The sequence below is a fragment of the Sciurus carolinensis genome, chromosome 14 (assembly GCF_902686445.1).
Source record: "Sciurus carolinensis chromosome 14, mSciCar1.2, whole genome shotgun sequence".
Taxonomy (NCBI): domain Eukaryota; kingdom Metazoa; phylum Chordata; class Mammalia; order Rodentia; family Sciuridae; genus Sciurus; species Sciurus carolinensis.
Genome location: NC_062226.1, coordinates 17,965,843 through 17,988,222, shown reverse-complemented (window position 1 = coordinate 17,988,222; position 22,380 = coordinate 17,965,843). Strand labels below are relative to the sequence as shown.

Here is a 22,380-nt window from a genome sequence, read left to right as displayed (position 1 = left end):
GTTAAGGAAGAAGCCCAGATCAGGGATTGTGGAGTCTTTCAAGTGGCAAAAAATGGTCAACAGTCATGCAAAGACATCTTACCCCAGTGACTTCTTAAGGGTGATATTTTAAACACCTATTCCAGTCACCTTAGAACATACCCTCCTCAGTTTACAAGCATAAAAAAATGAAAGTGGTATAACTTTTGAACTAGCACTTTCACCTCAAAGATATGGGATCCACAGCAATTAGAAGACTTTAGCCAAAGAGAGATTTTACACTAATAACAAAACCCCATGACAATAACTAAAACTGACATTTATCCTGTGCTGGACAGTGGGGGTGTACTTCACATGCATTTTAAAACTTTTATTTAATCTTCACATCAGTCCTGAACATCTTGTTCTTTTCACTCCTATTTAACAGGTGAGGAGAAATGACATTACTTGACCAGGCCAAATACCAAGGGGACCTGGAGTTGGGCAGTGGAAGCTAGGCCTGAATCCATGACTTCTTCCTCCAACTATTTGCTTTATTGCTTCTCTCACTCTCCCATCACTTTCTCACAGTCACAAAAAATGGGAATCTTGTCCTCTGTGCTTCTCTCTCATCAAAGGCTAAATAAATAGAAATGTACCCAAATCACAGTTTATCTGTGTCTCCTTTCTCCCATCTCTAAAATATTGATGACCATCTTACTCTTACAAATTGGTTGGTTGAGGTTATGTGTGAGAAGTGCCCCGTGCTTACCGCTCAGCTTCCATGGGGGCTACCATTAAAAGATGGTTGGATTGATGCCCCAGGATCAAAGCCAGACTGAACACTAATCTTGGCCAGAACCATTCTGTACTCTGGTGTCATTATTAGGAACTTATCTGGAACCTTTTATCTCACAGTAGAAAGAGGATCCATAAGAGACCTCATGGCTGGAGGTCAAAGCTAGGAAGGATCTTCGAGATCAACTTGCCCAGGGTTTCTCAACACTGGCACTGGAAGGCCTTTGTTGTAGGAGCAATTATGCAGGATGTTTAGTAGCCCATTGGGGCCTCACCCACCAGCAGCCCCATGCCAGTCAGGAAAATAAAATCGGTTCCAGACATTGCCAAATGTCTTTTGCAAGGGGGCAAAATCACCCCAGTTGAGAATCATTGACCTCCTCTCATTAATATATGGGAACTGAGGTTTAGAGGGAATGGAATGGCCTTTTCCAGGCCACAATACAAATCAGCTCCACTGTCAAGGTGTCTGCCTTGCCTTCTCTGCATTCTAGCATCTTCAAGATGCCCAGGGACCCTGTGAGGCTAAAGGAGAAGCCTTCTCTCCTATTGCCCTCTGCGTGCCCTGCTGGGACCCCAAGAGGGAAGGAGTTTTATGACAACAGACCCCACAAATGGGAGACTGTGTTAGGCACCTGTGTGGTGGCTGCAAAAGGACTGGGCTTATGTGTTATGTTTTGTGGGCATGATTTATGAGGTGCCTTTCAAAAAGTCCTCTTTGTATAGTTCACCACTTGGGCGGAATATTTCCTGAGGTGCCAAGAATTCATCACTTCATAATCACACTCTAGCCACAGCCCTCCCTCCTTTTGGGCAGGCGCACCCCTGCTTCCCCGAAGGCGTTGAGCAGTTTATTTCTCATCTCTCTTTGTTTGAGTTCTTGCTCTCTTCTTTAATAGCTCTATGTCCTTGGAAATTTTACTGAACATCTCTAAACCTGCCTCTTTGACAAATGGAACTCCTGTGAAGTTAAAGGAGATAGTATAATGCATACTCATTAACTCAGCATTTATTATATGGCAGAGCTTCCATTCAGCAGGATTAGGTGGAAAAGACAGAGGAGTGGGGACTACGATACAGGAAGAAAGCAATGACTGGGGGGAAAACGTCACAGGAGGCTTCTGAAGACAGAGGAAGGTGCCTAAGTAGAACAGGGGATGTCCAAGAAAACTTCCTAGTCGAAGGGGAAATTGTGCTGAATCTCATAAACGAACAGGAGTTAGATGGAGAAAGGGTCAAAGACCTTGCAGGGAGCATTGGTAAAGGCATGGAGATAAGACACTGCACAGAAGGTCTGAGGCTCTATGTCTGGAATTCACTCAAGGGTGTGCCATCATTATTCCCATTTCTTTAAAATCAAAATTCACTTAGTTCTCTCTGTGCTCCTAGAAAGCTACTTATTCTGTTTTCACGTCTGTGAAAAGGGAATACCATAGTACTTACCTCATAGAGTTATGGAGTTAGATAAGTTCATACCAGTAAAACTCTTAAAAACTTATTACACAATAAGCTTAGAAAAGCTTACTTGGTAAGCACTAGAAACTACCATCCCCAGAATCACCACCATGACCCTTGTGTTGCCGGGTGCTCTTTGTATACCAGGCACTGAGAAAGGAATAAACTGGTTTAAGCCTTATGTGTCTGAAAAAGGCAGTGGAAGGAGCCTGGGTTGGAAAATAGGAGCAGCACCACAGGAGAATACAAGATGGGCACCTAGCCATTGATTCAGGGTCTCAGAAAAATCTTCCCAAATAGTGTAAAAGCTGAGTTAGGTCTTCAACAATGAACCAAATGTTTTAGATAGATTAGGAAGGTAGAAGAAATAGATCATTCCAATTTAAACCATCAGTTAGAAATGGCTGGGACAGTGATCAGATGGGAGGCCAGTGAGCTCTGCAGAGATTAAACCATCCAGATTTTTCAATCCACACTGAAGGACTTGGATTTTATTCTCTGGACAACAGAGAGCCATGGGCTGGTCCTGGAATTCACAAGAATAATCAACAAGTACAAAATGAGATTGGAAAGGGCGAGTCTTCCAACATGCCCAAATGCTTTGCCTCCAAAGGCCTAGCCATTTCCTCAGAGAGACTTGGAACACAGTTAGACAAAGCCTCCTTTCAGAAGGGTGGGGAAACTGAGACCTGGAAGGAGAAAACTGCTTGCCTCAAAAGAATGCCTTAAATTAATAACAGACAAATCTAGAAACAGGATTTCTGATTGCATAGAGGCAAGATGATGTATTTAGCTCTGGAGTCCTTAATTCAAGTTCTCACTCTATAACTCAACAGCTAAGTGGATCATGAGCAAGTTCTTCAATGTCACTAACCAAACTCCCACATCAGTAAAATGTGTTATTAGCAAAATAATGTCTCAGAAAATACTTAGCTCTGAGTACATGTGAACCATGATTTGAAGAAGCATCAATAGATAGGGACTTTGCAGTCCAGGAAAGCAAATCACTTCACTGCTTTGAGCCTCAGTTTCCTTATTTGTAAAACAGAAGTATAGATATTTATTTTATAGGACTGTTAGGCTGAAATGAAACAACTGTCATAGGCATTCACAAGACTGAGTACTGTAAACCAATGTTCGCATTTAGACAAGGAAGACAGGAGAATTCGAAAGCGAAGGTATGAAGAGAAGGCCTGGAGGTACTGTAGGGTGGGAGAGGAGGAAGGGAGGGAGAGACCAAAGGCAGGAGTGCTGGCTAATAAATCGTAGGGAGTGGAGACCCATAAATCAAAGGCCAGGCATGCTTCGAGCTTTCCCTAGAGGGGAAATCATAGGTCAGAGTGACCACTATTCTCAAATACCGGAAATGAAATCTTCCTCATTGGAATCAGGACTCAGGCCCACTGGGATGGGAGGCAAGAGGTGAAGAAGGGACACCATATATGAATTTATCATGTATCAGCAGGCAAGAATGAGACAGTGCTGGCTTGTGGAGGAGTGAGGGGTTGGGCCCGAGGCAACTTCTCCGGGAATTGTAGAACCTTTGACCCACCATTCTGTTCCCAGCATCATTACCCAATCAGCTGGTGACCTGGTTATTGGACAGAGACCTAACTTCTAAGGGTGCCCTGAGATGGAGAAAAAGAAGAAGAGTGGCAGCAAAGAAATGTTCCCATTGGCTGCTTTTCCTCCTCCCTGCCTTCTTGAGTTGAACTGAAATGTCTCTGTGTGAGCTGACCCCAAGCTTAATGAGAGTCAAGGGCATGACATGGTTATGAAAAATTGAAACACAACTTCTCAGTGTGGAGGGGTAGTCTAAAGGAAGTAATGACTTCATTCATGCTGTTCTGGTCAGGCCACAGTTGGAGAACCCCCATCACTTCTGGTAAGAAGGACGTATACAAACTGTAATGGGACCATGATGGTAAAGGTGACTCAGAAGCAAGCCTGCTGAGCTGAAAGCAGGGATGGAACAGAAGAGGGGATGTTGGCAAATGGTAACTGAAGACACGTGGGGAAAATCCAGGGGTCGGGGATGATAAGAACTATGACTTGAGCACCCACTATGTGCCAGAAATAGTACCCATGCAGTATCATCTAAATCTAACCCTCACCACAATTGTAGTGTGTATACCTTCTTCCCAGTCTTGAACTGGTAAAAGTGAGCTTGTGGCTAGTCATATGACTTAACCAGATTGACAGAGAAAAAGACTAGGTCTCAAGTCCTTGCTGCAAGACATTCCAGTGTTAGTGACAAATTCATCCTAAAATGAACAGAAGTCAATTTTGGTTCAATATAATAATTTACCAAAAATACCTCTTAAAACCAGAGTCATCTAAATATAGAATGGATCCTTCAATCTGGTGGTGAATTCCCTGTCACTGGAGGTGATCAAGTCAAGTATATTTTAGAAAGGAGTGTTCTGGTAGTGGGAGTTGGAGTGTGAGTTTCTTGCACTGGTGTGTGTGTGTGTGTGTGTGTGTGTGTGTATGCCTGATTAGAAGTTCAGAACAGAAATTGGTGTGACGCAACTGCCAAAACATGGAGCTGCTGAGACCAGAGGGCCACAGTTACTGGGATTCTATATGTACTTCAAAGTCATGCTGAAATTTCATCTTCAGGGAATCTTCCAGATCTTCCCAGCCAACATAACTCATGTTTCCTCCTTTGTTGCTGAAGCATTTTATTTCCGTTGAGAATCGTAATGTATTCTCTAGTTGCGTAGACATCTTGGGGTGCAATGTGTTATATTGAACAGGGCTGGTTTGACATCTGAAGACAATATTTTGGATGTGGGCTTCCACTCTGAGTAGCTGTGTAATCTAGAGCAATTTATATAACCCATTGAATTTTCCATTGCTTAATCTTCAAAATCTATTGTTCAGGAGATGAAATGATTTTTAAATGACCGGTCCATAATAGCTGCTTCTTGGACTGTGTATGGTTCCTCTGGTGGCCTTTTAAGAATTTCTAGACTGGTGGCTAGAATTACTGACTCAAAACTATTTCATTTGGAGCTGATAGGGACTTAAAGATGATAACCAACATTGTTATACTATCAGCAAGGAAATGGGTCCATTTGACACTATTTTTCAAAGTAATAGTATGTTTTGCTAGTATTTCTTTATCCCAAGATATCTAAGATATAAGAGATGTGATTGTTTTAACAAACCCACCATATAATTCAACTATCCCACTCCATGGTATTTCAAAACAATTAAAACAGCATATTATAGTGATACATGCATACTGATGTTTATAGCCACATAATTCACAATAGTCAAGTTATAGAACCAGCCTAGGTGTGGCACAATAGATGAGATGAATGGATAAAGAAATGTGGTATATATAACTACGGAATTTTACTCAGCCATAAAGAAGAATGAAATTACGTCATTTGCTGGTAAATGGATGGAACTGGAGAACATCATGCTGAGTAAAATAAGCCAGACTCCAAAAGTCAAGGGTCAAATATTTTCTCTCATATGTGGAACTTAGAGAGAAATAGGAATTTGGTTTTCTTTATACAGCACTTTTAAAAAAATTTTTAAATGTTTAGATTTTTATTTCAAAAAAGTGTATTTTTTGGTTTTGACCAGAAAATAAGACATTATCTATCTTTCATAGCTTAGTATGAGATATTGACAGTCTTATTTAAATTTTAAATTTTTGGTGAAGTTCATATGACATAAAGTATAACACTCTAACCATTACAAGTAGATAATTCAGTGACATTAAACACATTCATGTTGTTATACAACCACACATCTCCAGAATTTTTTCCAGACAGAAACACCACACACATTAAACAATGATTCTGCCCTCTGCCTTTTCCCCAGCACCTGGAAACCACTAATCTACTTTCTTTCTCTATGTACTTAAGCATTCCAGGTACCTCACATAACAGGAGTCATACACTATTTCTTAAAAAAGGGAACTTCATGAAAATAGAAAGGAGAACAGTTGAGTAGAGAAAAGGGATTGATGGGGAGGAATGAGGAATGGTAAAGGGGAGAAACTGTACAATGAAATTGACCAAATCATGCAATGTGGAAATATAAATATATTACAGTGTATTCCACTTTTATGTATAACTATAATGCACCAATTAAAATAAATTAATGGAAGAACAACAAAGTGGAGGAAGGGGGTTGGGGGAGGAAAGAGGAAATGGAAGGAGGTAGTGCTGAGGACTAAAACAGAGTTAATAATTTTATATACATGTATGAATATATCAAAATGAACCCCACAGTTATGTAAAATTATAATACACTAATAAAAATGTACATAAAAATAATAGTCTATCAAGAAAGAATATGATGAATGTGAATGTTTATTATACACAAGTCTTCCTGATTTCAGAAATATTAAAATATGCAGAAAAAAATAGTCATCTGAGATTCCGGCAACATGGCCCAAGAAGCCTAAGTCTGTTCTTGTCCCAATATCTTAAAAATTGGAAGAGAACATTTGGCCTTTGGTGTTTTAGGATTGGCTTATTTCACTTACTGTGATATCTCTGATATATACCAGAAGAGGGGGAAAAGAGAAGTTCCTTGGCTTAGACAAAGGGGAATGAAGGGAAGGGAGGGGGAAGGGGAATGGGAAAGAAGTAGAATGTATTGGCGATAACTTTCCTATGTTCACAAATGAATACATGACCAGACTAACTCCACATTATATACAACTGCAAGAATGGGATCCTAATTAGAATAAGTTATACTTCATGTATGTATAATATGTCCAAATACACTCAACTGTCATGTATATCTCAAAAGAACAAGACAAAAATCCAAAAACAAAAATTTGTTTAAATTGGAAGAGAGTTAATCAATAAAGCTAAGAAAAAAAATAAGTGCAATTTTAGAAATCTGTACAGGGACACCCCAGGTTGCTCATTTTCACCAAGTTTAGAGCAATAAATGTGCCAACTCTTTTCAGGTGGGAAAAGTGCCTTTTCTTACCATGTGGAGAAGAATTTCAGGTTGCATCATGCCTGTGATAATTTCTGGGATCTGTTAGCAATGTCTGCCATGGGAGCATACCATTCCTAGTCAAGATAGATCAGTTTCACTGAAACCAAATCTCTTCAAGTACTTTCTCTTTTCTTTCTACCCTATCATTTGAATCAAACATAACTGAAAGTATAAAGAAGGCTAAGAGTGGTCAAGGATGCTCTGACCGGAGCAAATTCTGGTCCCTGGCCACCTATGAGCTCAGTTTTTCAAGTCTCCTAATAGGAACCTTATGGCTGGGACAGCTGGGTGTCAGCGGGCCTCCTTTGAGCAGCTGTTTGCAGTGACCTATAGTTGTCATGAGAATTAGGCTCTGGGGAACACTTCCCTGATAGATTTATTAGGCAGAGGTAAGAAATGCCCTTTTGTCACTAAATTTTATGGGGGTGTGTAACCCCAGATCCAAGGAGGAGTTCAAAACATTTTGGGGTTTGGTGATTACATAGTCCAAGAGAATCCTAATAGAGTTCATCCCATATCAGCCCTCAGTGTGCTCCTGGGAAACGCTCCCCTCTCCCTAGCCAACTTGGGTCCCTGAGAAACAGGACGTACTGGGCTGGAGGTGAAAAGACACTCCACACATATTGTATCTGTTTTCTGGTCTCTATGACCTTCAGGACTTTCTGGTTCCTTGGCTTCCCAGCTGGAAGGGACTTTGTAGGTAAGCCCTTTTATGTTACAAATGAGGTCCAAAGTAGGGATGGAATTTGTCCAAGGTCACACAGCAAGTAGGTGACAAAGCTCGGACATGAACCCTAGGATCCTGGCTCCAGGGAAATGTCTTGCTCTCTCTCCTTTAAACTTTGATGTTCTGTACACTTGGGCACTCTTGAAAGGCAGAGAAAATTTATTTAAATCTCTCCACTTTTGAAAACCTTTACTCAGCTTCTACGAGAAGAAACAAACTCCTGAATAGAACTCACAAAAGCCATTATGATTTGACCCTTGCTAAACTTGCAGCCTTGTTTTTCATTTTTCCTTTTCCCCCTCACCTTGAACTCTCTGCTCTAGAGATATTTATAGTTCCTGACTAAACTATTTTCTCTTACCTTACCCTCTCTCATCTTTGCACTATTTATTCCTTCCAATGAAAATACCCTCCCCCTTCCACCTGCAAGACTCCTGTTCTTTCTTTGATTCTATGCATCAACCTCTCTTTCTTCTCCAGGCATTATTCCTTGGGCTCCAGGTCTGGATGAGATCATCTCACTACCTGCATCTAAATCCTTGTCACCCAAGTGTGTTTTCTGGACCAGTAACTTTGGCATCACCTGGCAACTTGTTGGAGATATAGCATCTCAGGCCCATCCTGGACCACTGAGTTCACAGGAATTTTTACAAGGTGCTCAGGTTTATGTCATGCACATGAACATTTGAGAAGGATTGCTCTGAAACATCATCCCATCCTCCTTTTTATAGCATGTATCTTATGACATCTTCCCTTCCAACTAGATGCTGAACTGTGTACAAAGCATCATTTGTCTCCTTTACTCTTCTTCTTCTAGCCTGCACATAGCACATTAAATGAATCAATAAATCAGTTAAAGAAGTGAGGTCTCTTCAAGTCTTTAAATATTGTAAGGACACTGCTTTGTTAGAATGTCAGAAAATCTTAAAGTTCACAGGATTCAGTTGTTTCCAACTATGATCTATCAAAGATCCCTGAGAGCTGGAAGAGAGGCAGGGATCCTTGGTGTGGGAGTGTGGCACACACGAGAGACCCAGCAGGTGGATTCCAGGCCACCCACTCTAGCTTCTCCCAGAACCATTCTGTAATCATCTGCCCACACATTGACAGACACCTTTCATTATCCAATTATTTAGTAAGGACTTATTTAGCACCAACTTTCAAAAATGAGTAGCACATCAAGGATCACTATATGTAACTTAGAATGCACTGGGAAGAGAGGTAATATGTAAATAAACACATAAGCAATATAAGACATGAAAACTAGTGATTCCACTGCAGAGAATTAAAACATGAAAGTGTAATAAAGGAAATGGGCCAAATTTTAAGGAATTCTCTGAGGGCCTGGCATTCTAAAATCTGTGGTTCTAAGTAAGATTAATCTAGGAAAAATATTTGCATGAATAATAATTTTAAAAAAAGAATTTCACTGCATTAGTTCACCTAAATCATCTCACAGACAGAAGATTGAAGGCCAGAAAGATACAGAGTCCAGGGTTGCCCAGTGAATTTAACAGCAGGACGGGGATAGATTAGGATGCATTTCTCTTGATTCTTGCTGACGTGCCAGTGTGGGATGTTGGTGCAATCTCAGATCCCCTCTGGGAGACTAGGAAGACCAAAGAAGGAGGAAGCTGGGCGACGCACATGGGACTTGGTAGACAGTGACTGAAGACTGGCTGACTGGAGGTGAGCAGGTTATCACAGTCCATCACTGAGTGGGTTATCCTCACTCTGTGGGCGGCCAGGAGGCCTTTCTGGAAGATTTATGTTCTGGAGGATCATAAAGAATCCTAGCAGGTTGTAAAGACAAAATCAGGAGTGAAGCTCTGGTTTAGCTTCCACCCAAGTCCCTGAGCCCTGTGGGGAAGCCCAATAAAGTGAAGTGCCTTTCCTAGTCTGTGGCAAGATGGCAGCCAAGATGACTCATGCAGTGGCTTTCATCTGGTGCTCTGGGCTTGTGCCTGCCAATCCACCTTCTTTTAGCTTTTATCTAAAGAACGTTCCTTTCATGTAAAGAGGAAAAAGTTAAAGTTTAGGACCCAACAGAACTGATAAGGCTGACCAAGGAAGAGATCCCTTTTATCCTTTGACCATGCTCCCATCTCATCCCTTGAAGCTCTCAAATTCTTGGAAGGTCGTTGCCAGTGTTACAAGGGCTCAGGGTGGGAGTTCAAGGCAGGAGCGGCCTCCATGCCAAACGCTGTATAACTCTGGGTAACTTGTTTAACCCCATAGAACTTGTTCTTCATTATCCAAAAAATAGGAGGAATTTCCCTACAGGGTCATTTTGAATTTTTAAAGCCTGACGTGTCACCCACTAAGTATTTCAGGAAGATATGCAATTCTCTCCAATGCTACTAGTGCTACCCTGGCTGAGAATACTGCCCTGTTTCCCTGGGCCTGCCAACACAACAGCATTCAGGGCCTCTCTCTTGCCTTAACTCCTCTATTCCTTGCTTTCCAACTGCAGTCAGAAGGATCTTTCTTCCTTGAAGATCTGATAATATCACTTCCCTGTGAAAAACACTTGAAAAGCTTGCCATTACCCTAGGGAGATAATCCAAACTCCTTAACCCTATTTAAAGGGCATTCAGGATCTGGCCCCTACTGACCTCTGCCTTCTTATCTCTTACCATTCCTGCTGGCAGGCACTTTGCCGCAACTATTCGGAAATTCTTCAGTTCCTCCAAACAATACTTACCGAAGGGCAGAAGGAGAAGGGGTTCTTCTGCGTTAGGGGAAAGGATCACAGGGGGTACTCAAAATGATCACTGACAACATTACATATCAATAAATGACATTTGAAAAAGTAGTTAGATCACCTCCTTCGGTCTCTACCTCTCTTTAAGATTGCTTTAAAAAGAATAAGTTAGGAGCTATGTCTAACATTTCTCTTACTAATCTCTCTTTTATGTGGAAAAATCTCATGCTCTGATGGGACTGAACAACATTTTTACTTTGTTCAGTTTTTGTTGTTCAACTCTATTGACTTTTTATCAGTCATTGATTTTCTATTAAGTGCTATTTCCCTTTATATGATGATTTGAATTATACCAATACATTTTCAGTAAGAAGTGAATCCTGCTGCCCATTTTCCATCTGTAGCCCTGACATGCCTATACTGATCACCACCCTTATGTATTTGATAAAGTTCATTGTAGCCTATGATCCAGCAAAACCGACTAGGAGCAGGAAGAGTCTGCCCCTCTACTCACGCTCCTAAACCCATACCTGGGCCCCAGCTCATCCTCACTCCTCCAGACAAAGTCACCAAACTTTTCATAGTGAGAGTTGTAGTGGTGCTGGACTCGGAACAGCATGGAGGCCGAGACCTCCATCAGCGTGTTGTAGGCCGTCTGCTGCTCCTTTCCACTTGTGTACCCGTTGTACAGATTGTAGATCTTGTCGGCTATCTCTGAGAGGGAAGAAGTACAGAAACAGATCACTGCACGGTGAGGGCAGAGCATGGCTCCCAACAAGGAAGCCACAGTTCCTCAGGACTTCACTTGTGCCTCTGTGGAGACACTAATCTTAAAACTTCCTGAGTTTGTCAATGACTAGTGGCATTTGATGGTCCTACCTAGTAACCGGAGATAATAATGTCTCCTTGGAAGAACTAAATTCAACTAAATGTGGGGCTTGGCTGCAATTCCCTGGTCGAGGGCCTGCCTAGTATGTACAAGGCCCCAGAGAAGCAAGACAGAACAAAACAAAATGAATATAAAACACTCAATACTCAAATACAAACTCAATTATTGATGTATGTATAGTACTCATGATTTAACAGAAAATTCCAAAAAAATGCAGCGGTGCAATAAATTGACTTGATTCATCTCAGCATCCTCATCCTACCTCTCCTCTGCAATATCTGCAACACATTTCTGTAATCAAGTCTGATTACAGAAAACTGTTCAAAAACCTTTTAAAGAGAATTCAGACTCTTCTACTTGCCAAGCAGGGACGTTCCCACTCCCCCTGTCTCTTCTACTAGTCTGTGCGATTTTGAATTCATCACGAGTGGAAGGCACATTCCTTCAGCTTTGAAGGCTCTGATCAAAATCTGTGTCCCCAAAACATTACTAACAACAGTTACCTGTAGAAGAATCTAGAGGACCTTAGAACCAGGAAAAAAAACATTTACTTTGTACTATTTTTTCACTCTAATTTTTATTCTTGTTTTTTAACCATGTGCACATGTTATTTTAAAGTAATAATAAAGACGTTATTTTAAAATAATAACAATTAAAATAAGAAAATATCCCAAATCTCCTTGCTTTTGAGGTCAGTCTGTCTTGTCTGGTGTCATATGAAACACGTATTATCAAGTTTCTTATTAAGTTCTGTCTGTCTCTCTATCCAGATTGTGAACTCCAAAAAGGTAGAGATCATGTCTTCACAGTATTAGTTGTGCCAGGGTTTTTGGGGAAATGCATGCTCAACTTAAAGTGAGTCACCAGGACCCATGAGCTACCATCACATTTCGCCAGTCTAGACGTAGAAACTGCATCAAAACATTGCCTAAGTATATGGTGGATTTGATTGATGGGTTTTATTATTTTTTTAGGTGATTTTGTCAAAAGACCAGGAACAGCAAAAAAGTTTGACATTGCATGCTACCTTGGACTGACAGTCACTGAGTAGCTCTATGATGAGGATTCAGAGGTCACCACTGAAGCCAGAGGCCACAGTGTGCTGTGATCAGTTAATGATGTCTGCCAAGGCACAAAATGGGTGAAATGGTGTTCTAAATGTCACCTATTTGTCCAGCTCTAGTATAGACTTAAGTAGAAGAAAGTGACTGGTCCCTAAGAGGGCTAGACTAATGGGCTCTGGCCCTCTAACCACTCTTTACTTGTTAATCAGAACATGAACAAATTCTGTAAAAGAAGCGACAAAGACATTACTAGTCGATCTCAATTTTTTCCTTCCTGCCTGTGATTAATTTAGCTCCATGTTCTTCCTGCTCCCTTAGTTCCTTTACTTTCTTCTCTCTGTGCAAGTGTGTGTGTGTGCGCACACATGTACACATGTGGTGCTAGTTAGTGACTGTTGGGTATAGAACTCAGGAGAGGGGAAAGGTAGAACCTACTTGGAAAGTGAGAGGCAGGTCACCTACCTTCTGCCTTGTTGTCATCCACCAATGGACAGGCTGTCCTCAGGGTCACTGTACTCAGCTCAGAGTGCCTCCCCCGTGTATCCACCGCATAGAGAGTGAACCTGTAGCACAGCAAGAAAACAGAGTAATAGGCTCAGAAGGAAGGAACACAAAAGCATGGCACAGGACCAGTGGTCCAAAGAACTTAGGGATGCTTAAAATGCAGGAAAACAGAATTTTTTAAAAGAAGGATGATTATAAAACATGTATTGAGCATTGAATGCCTGCTGGGCACCGAATCTCCTAATTTACAATTAAGCAAGCCTAAAGGCAGAGAATTATTATCACTCAAACTTCATCAAAGAGGATACTGTGTATCTGTGTTCTCATAGTCACTTAGGGACAGAATAGGGGTTTGAACTCAAGCAGTCTGAGTCCAGAATCTGGGAAGTTAGTCCCAGTGCTGCCCTGCTGGCTCTACAGGCACATTCCTTCCTTCCTTCCTTCTTTCTTTCACTAAGAATGGATTATTTTAGGTGCTAAGGTTAGAAAGGTGAACAAGAAAGTTAAGGCGCCTACTTGCTTAAGGCAAGTCAAAACATAAACAAAAAATCAGATAATAAATATGATGGAGAACAATACAGAATAATGTGAAAAAATGGAATGCATGTACATTAGACACAGTGGTCCATGAAGGCCTTCTAGAGGAAGGAAAGTTAGAGCTGAAAACTGAATATTGAGAAAAAACAGCTTATGGGAGGAAGACCTGGCAGAGGAATAAACAGCTCCTGTAGATAGAGCAAAGTGAGATCAGGTGGAAGGTCAGTGGGGACCTTGTGGGTCATGAGAGGGAGCTGGGAGTGATTCTAGGTACAAGGTGTGTCCCTGCCCTCCTGTGATGTCATCTGAAGCTCCACGCTGTGTTGGTGGTAGTGGATAGAGCCTGTGCAGCCTTGGAAGGAAGGACTGGTAAATGCAGACCTGGCGGATTCAGGTCTAATCCAGAGCGCAGAAGTTTTTTAAAGCAATCTCTGTGACTTTTCATATCTCCAGTCCCTGAGTTCCGTGGTTTATACAAAGTCTAAGGAGGGACCAGAGAAACTTTCCAGAGGAGGCAAGACGTGGAGGAAAGGAAGTCTGAAAAGAAGTATCCTCCATCTAACTGGCCTGTTCTTGTCATGTGATCCTTTGTTGCCAGATTTCAAGGGTAGAAACAGTCATGTGGAATGGGTAGAGGATTCCCTATATTAAGCAGAAGACCCTAGACTCCTAATGGTCCCATATCTTTGCCTCATTCTTTAGTACCCCAACTAACTCATGCTGTAAAATGGGTATAACACAATCGCCAAGTTTCAGAATAGGAGAGCACTGATTAGGTACTTAATAACAATGAGTTGGTTGTATGAAGAATTTACCTGTGCTAAGATTTTAATATACATTAAAGCATTATTAACTAGTGTTACTTACTTGTCCACAAACAATTCCCCCAAGAAGTCCTACAAGATAGGTATTATTACTCTCTTGATTTTATACCTGAGGCTCTGAGAAGGAAAGCAGCTTGCCCAGAGTCACATAGTAATTACAGGGACTGGCAATTTAAGCCTAGGCTTGTCTGATGCTGAGGCTCATGCATCACATCACTGCCAGATACTTTCTTCTAGCCACAGGTCTGTAGCCCTCAATTTTGTGCAGATATAGTTTCTTCAGCCATGCTTGCTGAATCCCAACTGCATGGAGCAGTGCCCCCTCATGTGATTTCCTGATCTTATGAGAGTCTGCTAAAATAATCAACCTCATTATTCCCATCTTTCAGAAGAAGAGACTGAAAATAAAAACCAAGCAATTTTTCCAAAGGCACAGATTTAGAAAGTGAGCATGTCAAGTCTATGCTCTCTATTGCTCTAAAGCCTGCACTTCTCGCTCTCAACTGCTATTTTCCTGCTCTGGGTTTACCTCTCGATGGCTTGGAGAGTCTGAGCCTGCCTACCTTCAATACCCTCTAACTTCATGCCTTAAAGATTGTTTTTATAAAAGATGCCATGAATCAAAACTTCAAAAGGAAGACAGGTGTGACAGAGGAAGGAGCCTTGTCTTGGAGATAGCCATAGTTGGGTTCATATTCCAGTTCTACTCCCTTCCTCTGTGTCCTTGGGAAGTTGCTTCACTTCCCTAAGCTCATTTCATCTCTCTGTGATAGGCAGACTGTCACCCACCTCACAAGTTCAGGGTGGATGGATATGAAAAGTGAGTGTTCTCTGAAGTGAGTTATCATTGGTAAGCCATGCAGAAGTGTTGGCAACAGGGTCACAAAGAAACTCCGGGCTATGAGAACAGACAAGTGGCAAAGTGAGGAGGTAAGAAGAGCATTGGGTAACATCATGGAAGCACTTAACATCCACACAAAAACTCATCTAGAAAGCTACAGAGGCAGGATCCAGATCCTAGCCCGCAAGCCCAGTGGGATATACACTTCAGACTGGGTACGGCTGCATCACTCATGTAACTAGGTATGTGGTAGATATCCCATATAGATTTGTGTAAATGAATGAACTTGAGTGTACTGCATCTCATTTCTCAACTTGTTTCTCCACCAGTAGAATGGGGAACGTTCTACAGACAGTGCATGCTGTCTCAAGGACTACACAGGTGATACCGGAGGACAAGGTCTGTAATGGCCGATTTTTATGAACCTCACTTTTATGGATAATTGTAATGCACCAATTAAAAAAGTAAACAAATAGAAGGAAGGGCAGTAGAATAGAGGAAGAGAATCAGGGGGAGTGGGAGGGGAGCAAACAAGAAAGTACTGAGGATTGAATTGGATCAACTGATGCTATTTGCATTTATGAATATGTCACAGTGAACCCTACTGTCATGCACAATGGCAATGCATTAACAAAAATATACAGAATAAAGACCACATAGACAGGACTTATTGGTGCAGGAATACATGTTTTAAAAACTGTTTTCTTAGAAAGAGATGCATTTCAAGGAACATATGGAAAATATGTGAGTAAAATATATAAATGGAGGCTCGAGGTAGAAGGACTTGGAGTAATGTTTAACTGGGTTTTTCCTTTGGTCACTTCAGTTTTGGGGGTGCTTCCGTAGTACATTTCCTCCACCAGAGGAACAGGGTCAGCTCTCTGCCTCATAAGCAGCATGAATAGCAGCCTACTGGTGCTAGAAGTGGTCTGATGTTTTGAACTTATAAAACCTGGGTGTAATTCCTGTTTTCCCCAATTGCAGGCTGAGCATTCTTTGGGAAGTCACTTTGCTTTCTCTGAGTCTGAGTCTCCTTACCTATAAAATAAGTTGAAAGTACTCATATTTTGCACTTTGAAGATCAAGATTCAATGACAGAATCATCATACTAATAGACCTGGTTCAATCTTTGCTCCTTAAAAAGTAGCTTCTATTTTTTGTCACTGAAATAACCAAACATATAGGGGAAGCCTCGGATGGAGGAGGCCACAGGCTTCCCTGCTTGGGGTTGGGGGCGAGGAGAAAAGGAAGATGTCAACCTCACAGGCTTGGGTCAAAAGTCACAAGGCCATAAGCTTTCTGCCTGTCTCAGCTGTAATTGTAGAACTGCTCCAGAGACACATCTGAAAGCTGTTAGAGGACCAGACTGGGCCTGGAGGGGCTCTCTGTGAGGGGGAGAAAGTGGCAGTCCTTGATAATGAAGAAGGGGTTGGAGAGACAGAGAGGGAGAGAGAGAGAGAGGGAGAGAGAGAGAGTCAGAGAGTCAGAGTCAGGTCTCTGCGTTTCCCAGGGGATCAGGAAGGGTTTGGCTACCTCTGTGAAGCATCCTCTCTCTGAAGCAGTGATAATGTGAATTAAAACTCCTGAGTCGTCACCCAACTTTGCATCCTCATTTCAAGCGGAGAAAGCAAGGCCCAGAAGGGAAAGTGACCTGCACAAAGAGCCACTGCCAGTAAATTCGGAGTGAAGACACCAGCCTTCCTGGTCCCTCCTCCAGTGTTTCTGAACACACTATGGTGCTTCTTGTGCAGCTGGTGACCTAGGTCCACATCTACTTATGGGAAGCTTTTATCATAAAAGCAGTGGCTCAGAGGGTCAAGTTGAATGGATGTTTTAGGAACCTGAACCTCAAGGCCCAACCCATCGCTATTCTTTCCCTGACCTTGTTTCAGAGAAAGGAACCCTGGTCACAGAGACTGAAAGCCTAAGTTTGGGCCCACAGACTGTGATGTGAGATCTCAAGTACCTAAAGTAATATGGCCTCAGAACATTGAAAAACATAAATGAACAAACAAATAAGCAAAACACCACGTGGACGTCTTCTTCAACACATTTTAAGGATTCTTCATCATCATTAGGACTTTGACCTCCCCCTGAGCCTCACCATCCCTAGGACAAAGTCTATCATTCTCTAGATAAACTCCTTCACTTGGAGCCCCCATTATAGTTCTTGGATGTCCATTCATTCAACAGACTCTGTCTTGAGCCCCAGCTACCTGTCCAGGCTTGTTTGCCGATCTTGCTTCTCTACTGTGTCCTCGTAGAAGTGCATCCAACAGCCAAGAGCTCCAGAACACAGATCCCACCTCTCCGCCTTGGCACAGGCTGCACCTGCTGTCTGGGTCACTCTTTCCCTTCCTCATTTGACCCCTCCACTTTGTCTCTGAAGCATCTTCAAACCTCATCTCCTTTGGGAAGCCTGTTTTGGCCCCTCTGAAGGGCTCCTTAGCCCTTCTCCTTCACATGCTTCCTGTGCTGTATGGCTAGGTAAGTGCCCATTCATTTCTCTCTTGCTCCTATGAGTTTGTGAGTGTTTTCAGGACCAGAAGATGGCTCTACCTATGATGGCTCTAAGATGGCTCTAAGTTAGGTGTCTAACTTAAAACACCTATACCTGGTGTACAAATGCTAAGCAAATACTGGGCAGAGTGAGTGACAGACTGAACGAATAATGCAATTGTTTTGTCAGGTTCATTTCCCTCTTCTGGAAATCAGATTTCTCATCTGTAAAGTGAGCCAAGGGTAATTACGTTGAAGGATTATCAGAGGGAATGGGAATAGCAGAAGGGTTAAAGGCCTGACTCCGGAACCACAGAATTTGGTTTTAAATTTTGCCTCCCCAGTTTTTGGCTGCTTGAAACTGTCTCAATTGACGCACCTGTAAACTGGGGAGAATATTACAACCCATGACGCAGGGGAATTGTTGGAATAAAGGGAGATGTGGCACACGACGGGCTCGGCATGATGCCTGGCGTGTGCTAAGCCATCAGTGAGCCACAGTGGTGGGCACTATGATCATGCACTGCCCTAGGCTCCGACTTCTGCCCCACCTGGAGTAAGTAGCCCTACCAGAGATCTGGGAGGGTGGGTGGAAAGGGAGTCCTTGCTGGTCCCACTCAAGACCCCCAGAGCTCCTCGCAGCAGGGGTGAGAGAATGAAACCGAGAAGTTAATTGGCGGTGAGAGATTCTCACAGATCTGACAGGAGGTAAGAACAAGGACAGAACCCCAGAGGCCCACGTCAGGCCCAGGTCCCCGAGAGTACAGGAGAATGCGTTTGAAGTCTCCGGCCAACGCCTGCTCTTCCCCAGCCGCCGCATGATTTAGGCATTATGGGGAGGCAAAAGTCTCCTCGCTGATTTGAAGGGAAACAGATGTTTCCAGGCCAGAGGCCCTGGTCTTGTAAAATGCTCCTTCCCCCACACAGCTTTGGCAAACAACTTCCCATTAGCTCACCCCTCCACCTCCACCACCACCAGCCCCATCCCGGCCTTCCCAGCACAATGCAGCAGTCAGGGTCAGTGGGAGAAACCAGAAGTCCCAGTGCCAGCTCTGGGTCTAAGCAGCTGGATGTCCAGGGCCATCTAACCAACCATCCTTCTCTGAGTCTCTCCCATCTCTGCATAGGGAACTAAGATCACCAAGAACACCTCTGAGGGATGGGTGAGAACTCACAGCCTAGGGGTATTCTTCATTGGAGACTGTGGCAAAGAGCATGGGCTTACAAACCAGACTGCTCTGGGTTTCAGTCTGGATGGTACCAGCCACTGGGCAAATAGCAACTTAGCTACTGAGTCTCCATTTCTATAGCTATACTATGGAGAGAAAACTTCATCCCATGGGAATTCAGTTTCCCCACTTGTATTTAAGGTTCTTGTAAATAGAACTAAGTAGCACGCCTTTTCCCTGGTACTACCCACAGTGAATCCAGAGTTAAGTGAACAGAAATGACTATAATTGGCTGTTGGTAGGAAAACTGCTAGACACCCTGGACTCCACAGGCTCAGGTCCCCACTGCAGTTCTACTCAAGGGGTGGAAAGGGCACTCAGATTTTCACGACATAAGAGCAGGGTGCGCAGGACTTGCCACCCGCTCCAGAACCTGACTATTGGAATTCAAATGTTGGTTCCATAGCCTACTGTCTTTATAACTCTAGGCAAGTAAATTAGCCTCTCTGTTCTTGTCCTCAAGGTGTGCATGATAGTATTACCTATCTCAAAGGGATGCTGGAGGCATAACACACTGAAACAGTGCTGGCACACGGTAGGTGCTAAGTGTTAACTACGATTCAACGTGTGTATATTTAAGTTATTAATCTCTCCTATAATGGATTTAACTCTCCCTAATTTTTTGATATTTCACCTTGAATGGAGAGTTGGCTCATGAGTGCATTTTTCTGGGGGGGTGAGGGTTTCTGGGAAATTAATTCAGGGGCACGCGGCCACTGAGCCACATCCCCAGCCCAACTCAGGGTCTCACTGAGTTGCTTAGTGCCTCATTTTTGCTGAGACTGGCCTTGAACTTGTGATTCTCCTGCCTCAGCCTCCAGAGCCCCTGGGATTACAGGCCTGCACCACCATGCCCGGCTTCACGAGTACTTTAAATAGCAGAACTCAGTGAAAGAGATACTGTGTGACTTCCAAGTCTGGGTCATACAAAGCAAGGCAGCTAGCTTCCACCTTGCTTGCTGAAAATTTCTGGCTTTGAATCCTGTTCCTCCATTAAGAAACTGGGAACTCTGGGGTTGCTGTAGTATAAGGAAGCGAAGCCACGCTGAGAGGTCATGTGTGGGAGCTCCAGCAGTTCTGGTGCTGAGGCTCCTGACAGATTAGTACAGGAGACTTCAGATGGTTCCAGCCCAAGGAGTTGAGTCACCCCCGGTTTGAGTCCTTGCAGCTGAGGCTGCACACTTCAAGAAGCAAATATAGCCCAACCTGCTGGGTCCAGTTTGAATTTTTTAAACACAGAATCCGTAAGCAGAACAAAATTTGTTTGAAGCTGCTAAGTTTTGGGGTCATTTGCTATGTCATCAATAGTAACTGTAACAACTTCCAAGCATTGAGAGGAGGGTCAGCAAACTACAGCCCATGGGCCAAACCTGGCCTGCCTCCTGCTTTTGTAAATAAAGTTTTAATGGAAAACAGCCACACTCCCTTTCTGTTTGTTTTGAATGTATTTTCTGTGGCCGCTTTCACACTAGAGTGACTGTGACAGAGACCATAGGACCCACAAAGCCCAGCATGCTTACTGTCTGGTCCTCTAGAGGAAAGCGTGCAGACCTTGATCTAGAGTTTTACGGTATTTGGGGCGATAGCTTTTTCTCACAACATTTCATTTGATCTCAGGGGTAGAAATCATTTCCTTTGTATAGATCAGCTTAGAGTTCAGGTAAGCGGTCCCATGTCACAGTTCTTCTGTCACCTTGTCTGATGTCGTAACTGCCCGCTGAAAATCTAGACTCCAGTCTGGGTGCTGACACTGAATGACCAGTGTGTCCTTGGGTGGGTCCGACTGCACTCTTTTCTCCCTTTCCTGGCCTGGGACATGAGGACACTGGTCAAGGTGATCTGCAGTGGCCGCCAGAATTCAGATGTCCAAATTTCCTCCATTGGGTGCTGACTACCAGGCAAAATATCAGTTTCCTTTAGTTCAGGAATATCCAAGAGAGCCTTGGGAATGAGTGAGCAAGGTCTACAGGTAGCCCACTCACCCCCTAGCACCCCAAATCGACCTTCCTACCTCCCAACTTAGGCTGATTCCCATGATTTCTGCCAACATAAATATTTAATTCTAGTGCCTGGTATAGAGATACTGTCGCTGAGTACTCTAGCTAGGTTTCTATTTTCCAAACAGCTCATCTGAGGAATGAACGGGAGGCCCTGGCTGAGACAGAGTTGAGGCACTCGGTGGTTGTCCTCTGAGCACCAGCTTTCCACACGTGCACTCCCTCCAACCCCTCCAATGGCATGAGCTGGCAGGGAAGTGGGGAGCTGGCTGGAGAGTTCTAGGGCAAGGCCAACTCTGGAGACCAGTGTTGGTGCTGAGCTCAGGTAGAGGTGACAGCAATCTAGAATCAGTTCAATGATCACTACTCCACTGGCCATGGCCCCCAAATTCACTTCCATATGCCAACTCCCTAAAATTCACAGTGCCATAAACACTGAATTCAGAAATAAATCTGTATAGGATTGCCACGTAAAATTAAATAAATGTAAATTAATTCATAACTAATTATGTTGAGGGTGTTTCCAGTACCTGATTGAAGAGGGAAAGAGTGGTTAGTTAACCCAGCACCTCCACTGTGTGTGCCTCAGCCCCAGTGAAAAGTCTCCTAGGGACCAGACACTCCACTAAGCAATGGAGTATAAAAATAAAAAAAGAAGAGTCCTTGCTTTCACGGAGCTCACAGAACAGCAGAGAGATGGACAGCTGGACAAGAAGTGGGACACAAGGTCACAAGGTTTTTGATAAAAATGCCCTTGTGGCTTTGTGTTTGCGTCAGGTGTTTCCCTTCTTCCTTCTTTCAAAGCAGTGGACTAAACCTTGAAATAGAGTCTACCTGGATGGACCCTCCCTTGGTTGCAATGTGGGGTTGTCAGTTCTCAACCTGACTCTGTCTTCTCTTTCGAAAAAGTGGTGACAATTCTTGCCCTCCCATCTGGAACTCCTTTGAGAAGTGAATGAGCCAGTGGATTTGGACAGACAAAAGCTAGGCAAACGATATGAGTTCATTCATTCACTCTTCAAATAGCCTCACCCTTTTGAAAGAAAAGTTCAGTCTAGAACTTGGTTTAGCTTTTGCAGCAGTTAATATCCTTGACCTGGCTTTTCTTCCCCTTCTAGATTCTTTCCTTCTCCTCCCTTTTACTCCAGGGGGTGGACCCAGTAATAACATATAGTCAGACCAATCATTGCTCTTAGTTGGAAGATGTTCACTCAAAGCAAAGTACACAAACTAAATTTATGGTCTCCAGATAAAGAATAAACCATGCATAGAATATCTAATTATCCCCCTCTAACTTGTATTCCTTAGATCTTTGAAGCACATTGTGGACTTACCTATTATCTTTATTGCATACTGGACACACCACTAAAAGCCAGA

General features: G+C 43.0%; 1 protein-coding gene across 6 annotated transcripts in view; it reads right to left on the bottom strand.

Annotated features, from left to right (window-relative positions):
• Astn2 (astrotactin 2) overlaps nt 1-22,380 on the bottom strand; it is an 851,054-nt gene that overhangs the window by 838 nt on the left and 827,836 nt on the right. For all 6 annotated transcript variants that reach the window (XM_047524417.1, XM_047524419.1, XM_047524418.1 and 3 more), the window contains 2 exons: nt 13,035-13,135; nt 11,150-11,333 (listed from right to left, as the gene is read on the bottom strand). In XM_047524417.1, coding sequence (XP_047380373.1) covers nt 11,150-11,333; nt 13,035-13,135 — 285 coding nt within the window. The remainder of the gene's footprint in view (nt 1-11,149; nt 11,334-13,034; nt 13,136-22,380) is intronic.